This window comes from Ammospiza caudacuta, chromosome 1 (assembly GCF_027887145.1).
Source record: "Ammospiza caudacuta isolate bAmmCau1 chromosome 1, bAmmCau1.pri, whole genome shotgun sequence".
Classification (NCBI taxonomy): Eukaryota; Metazoa; Chordata; class Aves; order Passeriformes; family Passerellidae; genus Ammospiza; species Ammospiza caudacuta.
The window spans coordinates 37061611-37074438 of NC_080593.1; the positions used below are offsets into that span (position 1 = coordinate 37061611).

At 38.1% G+C, this 12828-nt stretch overlaps 1 protein-coding gene across 3 annotated transcripts in view; it reads right to left on the reverse strand.

The window, feature by feature from the left end:
• The window catches only part of SATB1 (SATB homeobox 1), a 72974-nt gene that overhangs the window by 4367 nt on the left and 55779 nt on the right, over window positions 1-12828 (reverse strand). For all 3 annotated transcript variants that reach the window (XM_058805945.1, XM_058805951.1, XM_058805940.1), the window contains exon 10: window positions 400-603. In XM_058805945.1, the coding sequence (XP_058661928.1) occupies window positions 400-603 (204 nt within the window). The remainder of the gene's footprint in view (window positions 1-399; window positions 604-12828) is intronic.

Sequence of the window (12828 nt, forward strand, 5' to 3'; positions counted from 1 at the left end):
GGAGCTGCCACTGCTGAGGGTTCTTGCTTGGTTTTCGATCAGCAGCACAACAAGGTCCTCCCGGTCTGCTGGAAGGAAGGCCCTTGACCGGTGCTGCCTTTCGGCCCTGGTGCCTGTCCAGGCAGGCACAGCCAGCACGGGGCCGAGCTCGCCCTGCCCGCACACAGCTGCCTGTGCACTGCCACCACACACGTTAGCAAACACCAGCGAACCGCAACAACAGCTCTGGGTGGTCGCACGGTCTCCTTTGAACCGTGCTGGTGGATGGCAGCGCACTCTTATCTTGCACCGGGAGACCTGTGCTCAGCCTGACCAGGAGGGAAGAAACACTAATTTCCTTTGCTCCGTTTAAAGCTTTATTTACTTAGCGCTCTGTGGGATTGGCCAAGGTAAACTAACCTGAATCTGTTCTGCTGGCACATGGATAATGTGGGAAGGCCTGTCACCATGGTGATGAACTGCATTGCTTTCTTGTTCATAAATGGCATCGCGTTCAGGCTGAGGAAGACTGAGGAACCTTCGGATCATGGAGAGATTCTCCCAGAGGGTCCTGTTTTCTGGTGATGGATCTTCTTTCCAACGTAACAGCTCACAGAGCCACCCCTTGAAGACAAAACCAGCAAAACATTAGGTATTTTTTCATCACATTGCAAGGGGCAAAATGAGGGTGAAATGCGTACTTTAGAGGTGCTGCATTCTCTCATCCTCTCACCTGATCAAAAGGGCTTTCACTGCACAGGCTGGGCTTAAAGCAAACACCAATGCACTGAGAGGCTGCCCAGCCATTTCACAGACCCTTACCAACCATAGGCATTTTGGAAAGCATCTTCCCCTTGGTCTCACACCACAGTGCTGCTATTTGTTTGCTTGACTGGAGGGCTGCCTAACGTAAACCACAGCAGTAGAGGAACTCCCTATCATCTCTTCAAAAGACATCTATGACTAGATGCAGTCAAGCGATAATTTCTTAATTTTTGCTACAAGAAGAGGTTTCTCTGCAGGTGAATTTATTTCAAGTGATACAGAACTGTTTCCAGATTGTCCTCATAGACCCAGAAAAAAATCAGTCTCTCAGTTTTACGTACAGGATTACTAGCGGTTGGGCGGAAGGAAGATGAGCTCTAGCTTCTGATACTCCCTTTATACATTTCCCCATCAAGGACAGAAAGGTGCCTATGAGTCTTTGGGGTACATAATATGAAGTCAGCTACATAATCCCCTGCAAGAACTGAAGCAGTTGCTAGTTTGCTTCTGAAAGAGACACAGGAGTTATCACAAAAATTTAATGTTTCTTTACATCTTCTTAAAATTTAATTGAGGATTTTTTTCTCAACTGTGCACTGGTAGTTCTAAAAGAGGAATGCAAACCCTCTAGCTAGGACAGTGTACATCAGCAGAAATTTTCTAGTATATTAAAATTTAGGAACAAAATATTACATGTATAAAACATGCATATTTCCTTTATTTTAGCTTCAAGGATCTGTTTTCAAAAATAGGTCCATGCAGCTTTATTTCTTAATGGTGTAGGAAAGATAATGTGACATTTTATTGAAACAACAAATAATATAAATGTACAGAAGCTTTTAGGTCCTTTTTATACATACCAGTAGTGGATTAATGGTTTATCCAGAATGGTTTACAAACACATACAATAGACTCATAGATATGATATAGATATGTATTTTCTTGAAGATACTCATATCTTTAGCTAATAGTTAATAAATGCAGTGTAAAAATATTCCCACAACAGGAAGACTCAAAGTAAACAAATAATGTTAATGCATTCATATTGTATATGAAAATATTTAGTGAGGTGTGTATAAAAATTGGAAGTATATTTGCTTGGATATAAGGGAAAAACTGAACAAATGACACAGAAGAAAATGCCCCCAAGAAACTATCAAAATGACAAATGTTATAGAGATGGTGGTAGCAGAGCTGAAAAAGCAAAAATTTAAATGGGGCCAAAATCTGCCAGGTGCTCATGAGGTGTGCGAGGGAAGGAGCAGAGACAGGGGAGAGTAGAGGCAGCAAAGGGCTCCCTTACACCCTAGGGATGCAGCACACCCCATTCCTTGACTAAGTGGGGATGCTGGGTATTGCCCCAGGGTTTAGCAAGACGACTGGGAAATGTGGCCAAATGCCTTCACACAGAGCACAGACACTCAGCCTGTCCTGGCTGGAATTGTATGGCATGTTTTCAAAACAGTAGCAAGGGTCTCTGGAATCTCACTGGAATGTATTAGCAGGGCGAGCTCTCCCTGCCCCTAACAAAAACAGCATGTTGCTCATGGCTCTCTGCTCACCTTGCATCCACGGGGATACTGAGTGCTGGGTTATGCTCAGCAGCAGTATTCCTTTATTGCAGTAAGTTAAAAGTGGTGCACTCAGAAAGCAGAGGCAGCTTCTTGGGGACGGAGGAGAGATCACGATGAAGATAAACCAATCTTGATCTTTTAACAGAAGAGCAGTTACAAAATTCTAAATTAAGGAACCCCAAAGCCACAAAACATCCCATGCCAAAGAGTAAACACTGTCCTTTGGTTGTCTGGAATCTGCGCTGCTTTACACTGAAACTGTTGGCTTTCTCTCTAAAGTGGTGAAACAAAGAGCAGAGCTGTCTATCATGACAGTCTGGTGGAATTAAAAAAAAAAAGACAACTCATCTCCATCTATGACACCTCTCCAAGGCATACACACAGGCTAGAAAAGAAGTCCACCATGCATTTAGAAGATGCAGATGTTTTGTCTGCTGACCACAGGAATCACAGCGTTTGTTTTTCTTAAAAATGAAGTAGAAACCCTTTATAATTAAAAAATATCCAGTAGAAAAAATAATTCCTAGGTAATAACATTTTCTGTTGATGAAACAGATTTCACAACAGTTTTTGATAACTAATGAAAACCTTCTGTCCTTACTGTCTTTTCTGTTTCTGTATTTACTAGGTCAGACCTTATTTTTATTAACTACTGATAGCTAACATTGTATTTCCAACAGTTTTCTCTCAATTTTTGCACTGAAATAATACTTCTAATGCCTTATCTAAAATTACTTGATGAATTGTAACCTGAAACATGTCTCTGCTAGCCTTTCAGGGATTTTGAGATAATGAAGACAGATACTTCTGACAGGGTACACAGAAAAGATTACTGTTCTACCAAAATGTCTCTATTCCACTTGGCACATTTTTAAAGAAGTAGACGCACTCTGATGAAACATTTGATGGAAAACATGGAAACAAACAACTGAATTCTTTTACAATTGCAAGGATAGAAAAAAATTTTTGGTCTTTATGGTTTATTTCTGCACATATTTATGAAAGCTGATCTCACCAATGTTCTCAGATGAGATAGTGGATGGACAGCAAGAGAGGCTATAGGGGCTGAGTTTGTTAAGAGAGTATGAACTTTATCCCAATATGCTTCCTTTTGGTTCAAGACAATAATTAAAGATAGAAGTATTTAATTTAGTTTCCAGTTCAGTCTTCTGTACATGAAATAAAGGTCATTCATAAAAGTCACCTACATGAGAAAGTACGAAATGTTTTTTACAAAATTTTGGAAAAAAAATAATCCAGACTTTTCTAATGGTTAATTTAAGTTCTGTAAAATTTATAAGTTTTGTTTCCATTTGATCTAAAAAAGGTATGAAGTGCTGCAGATAATGCAGCTGAACTTAAAAGTGAATGTAACAGGGCTGGTTTTTCTCCTTTAATACTTTTTTAAGTCTAGAGCAATTTCTGCCTACTTTCCTTTTTTTCTTGTCTTTATAGTTTTACAGGAAGTGGAAATGACCACAAAATAATAAGGAAATATTTATAAATCAGATTAGATCACAACCAGTTTATACAGCATATAGAGTACATTGTTAAGAAAACAGCATTAAAATAATGAAGTTGATGCATTTATGCAGAAAGGCAAACCCCCCAAAAACTCTGCAATGACATTGGGAACAACCTTGATTTTAAAACAGTAAATTTGCCAGGCAACATTACACTGAATATAAAGAGAGTACAAAGCAAAATATAAACATTAGCCACATGTAAATATGTTTGGAGAACTTTCAGGATGTTACTACTTTTCAAACTGACAAAGTTTAATTTGACACCTTCTGTTCTAAAACCTTTGTTTCTATTCAAAATCACGCCTTTAGCTGCTATCAATCACTATGCTCTCCCTATTACTTAAAATACTGGCATGGGCCCTGGATAAGCTGAAAATGCCATGCAGATGAATTCTGAGATAATATGTTCAAACCTGTTATATACAACACAAATCCTGTAAAGTTATGTATTGTAAACCTACATTTATTGGGAACTAAAAGTCTTAAATCCATCTGCTACAAAGAAAATACTGTTATGCACTTTCAAGTAACCAAGTACCATCTGCAAAGGTCTTGCTACAGTAAGCAAGAAAATGGTGAAAAAAAAAAAGATGCTAAACCTAAGATATTTAAAATAAATAAGAGTCTTCTGTCTGGTTTTCTGATAGGGATTTAGTAAAGAAACACAAGACATTAGAGGGAAAAAAACCTGTGAAAGCCGAACTGCCAAACTTGCAGGAAAAGCGCAAAGAGGATAACTGCCAAAACTTAGGTTCTGCAATACCCATGAGCATGCTTATTTTAAAGAAACCATCTACACATTTTATCCATATATCCAAATTCTATTCTTTTCAGTTAGACCTCTGCTGTGCTTAAATAAAATCTGCTCTTTCACACAGAGTTTCTAATAAAATATTCTTCCATTCTTTATTATTGAAAGGAAAAAGAAATCTATACCTAAGGTGTAAATATCTAGCCTAATTACATCAACTAAGGATAGCATTGCAATAATGAAGAATGTTCTTTGGCCAAAGCCTTCCAGATCAGCAACAAACAGGTCTAGTCTGAAAAGGGAAGACTACAAGGTGAAGCAATTGAACTTGTTTGGTTAATTTGTTACATTGATAATAATTTGCCAAATGATGAATATTTCTTACAGAATAACAATGACTTAAGCATTTCTTAGAAAGGGTTTAGCTTAAATCTAGTAAGGGAAAACATTTTAGAGGATAAATGCTAAGACATGATCAGGTTTTTTTGGTTATAGTATATTTAAGATTATTTTGTATCATTCTCTGGGGCATATAGTATAATAAAAATATATGGTGCTAAAATAAATCAATCTAAATAGGGAGGTATTTGATACCAACATTTTAGCAGAAAGTGTGAATTGCATTTCAGCATCTACCGTGAACAAAGACTAAATACATAATCCATTAAACAGTACTTCTAACTAAAAAAAAATATTGAGTATTGTAGACTAAACTAAAGTAGGCATTTTGAATGAGCACATTTTCAGCAACTAACTAGAAAGCTAGCAATTTATCATTCAACAAATAATTTTCTACTTTTAAAAGAATCTGTAAGTGTTACTTATGCTAATGAAGACTGTTTTTAATCTGCCCACAAACATGCTAATAGAGGGCAATTTTTATTATTTACAATGCTGAAGGCACTCCAGTTTATAGAACGCAGATATGAAATTACACTTGGTAAAATGGGCTCTTAATTGTCTGAGCAATCCAAATCCTTCACCTCTAACAGGAAAGCTTACAGACAAAACAAAGGAAAAGAACTCAGGGACTAAACTTTAAATATTGACTTTTTCCCCTTCAAAAGCCATCCAACTTGCTTTACAATCTCATTATTGTTCCAAACGGCTGCACTCATCTTAGATACTTCTATTTCTTTACTCAACAGACTCCACATGTACAAGGGAAGAAAAAGGGTCAACACAACCACTACCATATATGCATATAGTATCAGTCTTTAGTATTAAACTTGTAAGCTGCACATTGCACAGAAAGGTTGCTTTTGGAAAAGTCATAATACTTTGAGTGAGATACATAATGGTAGCAAAGGAGTACTGAAAGCATTTTAAATTATTTACTAGGTTAAAAGGGTGAAATGGTACTTTAAATACATCAAATTTCATCATCTGGGCCATTTTTTGGTGGCAAAGTGGTATTGATCTTTCCAAATGCTTAAAATTAACTATTTCCAGAAGGTCATTATTTGATTAAAGGCATTAAAGTTGAGGGCAAGAAATGATGCACTTTGTCTTCTTTCCCATTCAAATAATAGTGTAATTTAATCAGAACTATCCCTTCATGTCCTGTAATAAAAATGTTTGTCTTAAGATATTGTTCTTTACCTAACATATTAACCTTTAAATGTTATGAAGTTCTTAAGAATAATCTCTGCTTAGAGAAGATTCTTCCATAATGCAATGAAAGGATCTCCAGCATTTAAATTGATAAGGCCAAATTTCCCCTACACATTGATTGGAAAATGCATTAAACCCTTCAATTGAGATTTCTCACAGTGTTGAACAGAATCAAAAATTCAGGGAGTTCTGAATCAGTAAACTCATGCATATGGCATTGAGAAGCAAAAATAAGCAAATGTCAATTCAGCACAAACAAATATGACCAATAAATAACAATGGACACTGCTTATTTTCTCTGTGAAATGCTGTTTGTGCTATATTTACATTATCTGAAAAAACAAAACAGGGAACACCCACTGCAGGGTAAGAACAGAACATTTAATTCAAAATTCATTTTCATGCTAAGATCCCTTAAATCTGACTTCTTTCTGTATGAAATACCTGTGGGTTCAGACGTGGGAACAAGCCTACATGACAAGAGCAGTCTTTTTTACCCTTAGATGTTATTCCGGAATTTCCTGCTGCAGGAAAATTTGTTCTGACTGCAGGTTTATCTTTCCTAAAATACATAAAGTGCCCCAGCTACCTCCTATGCAAAGCTGAATAGACTTAAGTGCTTCACAGAAGAACTGAAGTCTATTAAAAGAAAAGCCACTGGGTATTTTTATAAAGAGTGGGAAAACTAATAACCTATCAGAGTTAGCAATTTTTGATACTGACCAAAACATTTGTTAGAGTTCATTTTAACTAACTTTTCAGGAAATTTTAAGCACTGATTTCCTTCTGTGAGGCATATAGTTTTGACTAATTTTAAAAACGGCAGTGAATATTCAATACTTTGGGATTTTCCTATTTTTCTAACAAAATTGTGCATCTTGAACTTAGGAAGCAAAAGTTTATTTTCAGCTGGTTACAGAAGATGAGCAGAGATACCAGAATATGAATTCTCTTCTTGGTATGTGGCCTAAAGTGATAATAAACGTACCCAGAACAATGGTTGCACCAGTATTTTATTTACACTAATCAGCCTTAAATTCCAGGCTTTGCCTTTGAGCATTGTCCTAAATCAGAGAAAGTTTGAAACCTGAATCTGTCCTTTATCTCCAGATATTCCTGGTTCATCTATTTTACTGGCTTTCATTACTAGAATGTTGAAAAGGGAAGCCAGATGTGGATTTTAAGTAAATCTCTATCTGCCATCATCATAGATGAGATTTGAAACTGAAAACCCCACAACCTCATACAGCTTTTCAGAAGAAAGGTAAACTTCACTGGCAGAAAAAAACTTCCTTTGAAAAATACTGAGACAGATTATGCCATTCCTTAACTTTCTTATCCAGCCTATTATTCAGCTACACCATCTGTCTGCATGGTACCTCCACCTTTTGTCTGTGTGGTTAAAAACAAATGACCAAATACCTAGCAGTGGTACAAAAATTTTCAGTGAAGTTTTAGGGGAAAAGGTTTCCTAGTGTCTCTTCATCCCTCTGCCTTTTCCTCTCCCTAGCTGCAGCATTTCAAAGTTAAATACATATTTCTATTCTTGTAAACATCCAAACAAATAAATAGGAAAGGAAAACTTGCTAAAGCAACCTCTAAAAATCAATGACAAGCATCCAACAAGTACAGAAGCAAAATGACGCGGAGAGCTGTTGCACTGCTCCCACAGCCTTGTCTGTCTTACCACATCTCTGTTTCTACACAGAGCCATGGTGAGTGGCCAAAGGCCAGTGCTCGCAAAAAACTACCTAGATTAAGGTCTGAGGCTGTATCAAAACTGGCCCGTGCGTCCCCTGTGCATGAGCACTGCAGACACCACCAGTTCATGGACAGAAAAAACCTGACCTGTAACTCTAAATCTGACTGAAAACATAAGTATCGTTACTTTTTAGTTGAGTACTGAGGAAATTCAATAATCTAAATGAAGAGCTTCTCCCAAGCTTGGCTTCTTTGCTCTCAGCTTCCTTCACCTTTTCTTTCTCCTGTTCAAAAGTATCTTTTTTACAGCATTGCCTTCAATTACCTAGCAATGATAGATATGTACAAGCCCTCATCAAAACCACAATGTATATAACTTTGAAAATCTTATATAAAATGCAACTACATTCATATGCAAAAAGAGAAAAAAGTAATAGATGCAAATATAATGGGCGCAGCTTTACTCTGCCTTTCTGTCCTCCAGATCCTTCCTCTTTCACACACACCTGAGTCAATTGGAATTGTAACTGTGAGAGAACATCTGACAAAAATGGACTTAACAATAATAAAAATAACACAGAAAGAAAAAACACCTGCTAATTATTAAATAAGCCAGTCTTAGTCTGGTACATTGCTTTTTATAGTACAGTCATATAAAATGGGTCAATGGGTTTCACAGAGGGTGACTGATAGTATTTATCAGCCCTTTATCTTTTATTTAAGCAGAAAGAAGTACTGATCTCACTGCAATATCAATGTGTCCCCTGAAAGTAAATACAACCCTAAATTCAACCACGACCCTTAACAGCCCACATTTATTTTTTCTTAAACATGCAATCAATTTTGTATGGCAGCTACATCTACAGTTTAGTTAGAAAAGAGTCTTTAATAGAAAGCGCCTGGCAATTTAAAAAATCTTTTTTACTACTATCAATTTACAGTGAACAGCAAATGTTTATTATTACATTGCTTAAAGAGATTTAACATTTGCTTTGGGTGAAAAGACCTCCAGTAAAAGAGCCATTGGGACAAGTGTCACTTTTGTAATTACTTATATGTTAACCCATCATGTTGTTATATATATATATTTTTAAAAATATTATAATTTCCCAGATGGAGCAATTTAATTTCATGGCTTCTTGTCACATGTTTTTTTCTTTCCAGAATTCATTTTGGATCAGGGGAAGATCTACCACACATTGAGGAATCACAGGCTCACAGATATTTGGACTTCATTGTAAATGCAGTTCAGCTGACAAGATATTCCAACAAGTGACATCATTCCAAAACATACACAGCTCAAATCCATTCTCAGACATCCCTTAAAATTTTCACAGCCTAACTAAAAGCTTTCATATAGACTTGAATTAGACATTTAAATATCCTGAGAAAATGTCTCATCTCTTGCAGTTAAGCTGGATTCTGTGGCTCTCAGTTTCACAGTGAAGAACACTTAATGCCTCGATAAAGCCAAGGGTGAGGGGAGTCTTAAGAAAATTGAAAAGAAACTTTTCTCTGACTTTCCTCCAGATTTTGTTAACCACAGAAACAGTCAGAAAATTAATAATGTTCATTATCTCAAAGCAGTTAAAAAAAAAATCTTTAAAATCTACACCTGTGAGAGTTCGATGCCTCCCAGCAAATGAGACAGGAGCAGCCAGAAGCACGTATCTCGCCCATGGAAAAAAAAAGGCAGTGAAATCCTCAGAAAGCTAAAATACCCTTACTCGGAGCACAATTGCTTGCGGCAGAAACTTAAAATAATAGGAAAGCTGGATCAAAAGGGAAGCTGGAGAGATCAGGTTTCTCTCTCCTGGGTGGGAACCAACACAAGAGTGCTTCCAGGTAGTTTGCTGTCAGGATGAGGTCAAGAACAGCCACGAGGGAAAAGTTCCTAGAAAGAGCAGCTCTTAGTGTTACAATTTTTCTAACTGGCCAAGAAGAGTGCCAGCCCAGCTGAGTCCCAGTCCCAGCTGCGTTTCCAGACAGCAGTTTCAGCAGTACCTTGTGCCCTTAAGTCAGAGACTGCAGGGAGCAGCACGTGTCTTCCTGCCCTGAGCCCTCCCATCCTGTTCCTCAGGTGAAAAAGATCAATCCTTTTAGGCTCTCTCTTTATATAAAATAAGAGTAGCAAATGATTTACTGGAAGTGAAGCAAACTGGCTCCCTCAAAGCAAAAAATATAAAGAAACTAATTCAACCCTGTCATAGTTCTTTGGGGTTTTTTTAATATGTGGTCTTACATAAAGAGTGGAAACTTCCTTTATCAGTAGAGCTTTCTCTTGCATGCTATAGGTACTAAAGATGCTAAGCAGCAGACTCAGCAAAATAACCAGTCACGTGAATAAACTCAAAGATGTTAACTGATATGTGTGCTATTCTTGATAAGTTGGGGTCCAAAACTTCAGGGAATTCTGCTAAGGACTTCTCAGTCCAAATATCTTTGCTTTACACAGATTCTGAAAACTATATTTACATGCTTCTAAAATTCCATCCTGAAGTAAGGGAACATAACACTGCATAGGAATAAAAATGAGATGCCCCCCGAATAACAATGTGCTTTCAGATAGAATCTGGCAGATTTGAAATTAGATAAATATTTGCAAATTGGAAATTTCCCCACTTAGCTAGCTGCACGCCTGCTCTAGCCTATTCAATAGATGCCAACAGTTTGGGCTAACACATAACCAAAAAATCTGAAGTTTGACTTAGAGGTTAAATTTGAAGAAAATAAAAAAAAATTGATGCAATGAGAAATTATTAGGAACAGCAAAATAAAAATTGATCTGGAACAAAATATCATCTCCTTTCTCACCTTGCACCTAGAAATCCTGCAACATTCTTTCAGGTGTAATGTGTTTTGAATTGCACAGTTTAGGGGAGAAAACACCCATCTGTTATTTCTTACTCCTGCCTTTGCCCAGCAGCCCTTCACCTGATTTGTAATTGGTCACTCCTGTAAGAAATTACTTCTCAGACTCTTACTGTATATTTGTGCTTGCACAAGATGCCTTTATTTGTTGCAGTTACATATTTAGCAGCTCGGTTTTTCAGCAGGAATTCTACCCTGTCATTTCCTGTTTAGTTACGGGTTGAGCTCGCTTTTGTTTTCCGTGCTGTTTACTTGGTACCCTGCTTCCCCCACAGCCGGGAACCACGGGCTGCTCGCTGACTCCTCAGCCTCCTCCTCGCCTCTGCCACCACAGCTTTGTTTGCTTTTATGCCCCTTGTTAACTCTCATACAGCTCACTCAAACTTTCCCCCTTTTTGTTAATAGTTAAAACACTGATATACTCAATCTTCAAAAACCTCATGAATCAGTGATCTGCTCACAGAAGGCACAAGAGAAATCAAGAGTATGGTTCTTTTCCTGGCTAAATCTGTGTCACCATGCAGAGAATGGGAACAATGCTTCATCCTAAAAGCCAGCAGTGCTGGTGACCAGTCCAGCAAAGGCCAAAGGCATGGAGTGCCCACACTGTGCCCCACACACAAAGGAATATGTGTACAAAATCATGGTATGTGGGAGGATGTGCCTAGGGTGAGATTCCAGCAGGCAGGGGACAGGGGTAGGACAGGATAAAGAGGCAGATGGAGCAAGAGCAGGTGGTGAGGGTGTTTAAGGGACAGGAAGGGGTGGGAAAAGTCCAAGGAGAACTAAGAGAAGAGCCATACTGAGAGGAATAAGAGAAGATGATGAGATAAAATCAAAACAGAAGGTGAGGGTATAGAATGCAGGAAGAGAGATTAAGAAAATCCATCCTGCCAGAAACAGCACCTCTTGTCAGGCAGACAGCAGGTGCTGCCTGGGGAAGAGCTGATTCACACATCTGGAGTGTAGGAACCAGAACACCTCTACCTAAGAGAGAAAAACTAAAAATAAAAGACTCAGAGGAGGTGGCAGAGGGTGCCATACTTTCTTCTTTTGGCAATCCAGTGCTTTCCAACTGCATGATATTTTTTGAACAGCTTTCTAGAGAAATGAGTGCTGTATTTCCAGATCTTTGCAAGAATCTTGACAGTTCATTTCAACATTGCCTCGTCCAATATGAGCCCTTCCTGTCCTCCTCTTCATCTTACTTCAGACTTATTTTTCTGATATCTGCACCCACAGCACTTCCAGGGATTTGGCTGCTCCTCCAGAATAAGATTTTCACTCTTTTTGGGGCCTGCATGGATCCTGGGGGAGTCACTAATGGAGATGGCACTGCCATGCAGTGAGGGACACTGATGGCACACCTGCACAGACCAACTCAGCTCTGGGAAACCAGTAATGCAGTCAGAAATGCAGCCAGCAGCTGCTGCCCAACTGGTATGAGCATGAGCCCTGCAGCAGCCAGGGGGGCCATCTACATAGCCAAATCTTCTGCTACAAACTGCATCTTTCAAAACCTGTCCTGTTCACTTTCTTGTGACTGACTTCAAACACTGAGTCGTAGCTCCCTGGCTTTTGTACTCTCAATATTGCCACTGCATCAGAAATCACTGCCAATGGATAAAACCTCTTAGTAAAGCTATTTTTTTTTTTTTTTACCTCCCCTGGGAGCCTTATTACAGATTAGATTTGATGAATTTCTATCCCATGTACTGCTCCACTCCTCCCGCCTGACAATACCTGGAACAGCTTTCGGAGAATCTGCTTAGTTCCATTCTGCACACTTACATTTTTTTTTCCTTGCTGCAAAATTTGTTTTAGAGTCTTATAATTAAAACTTTCTATCAAAATAGCATAGATTTTTTTCTCTGTGTAGGAAAACTAGCCAACTGTGATCTACTACAGAGTAGATAGTTTAAAAAACACTACCTTACCAAGTACTGATGGCTGTTTAATTAGGGAAGGCTGAACAATTTACCTGAAAAAATGAATTTGTGAAAAAAAGCAAAACAATTTACAGAAATTTCTAGTCTGCTAAAAAGTG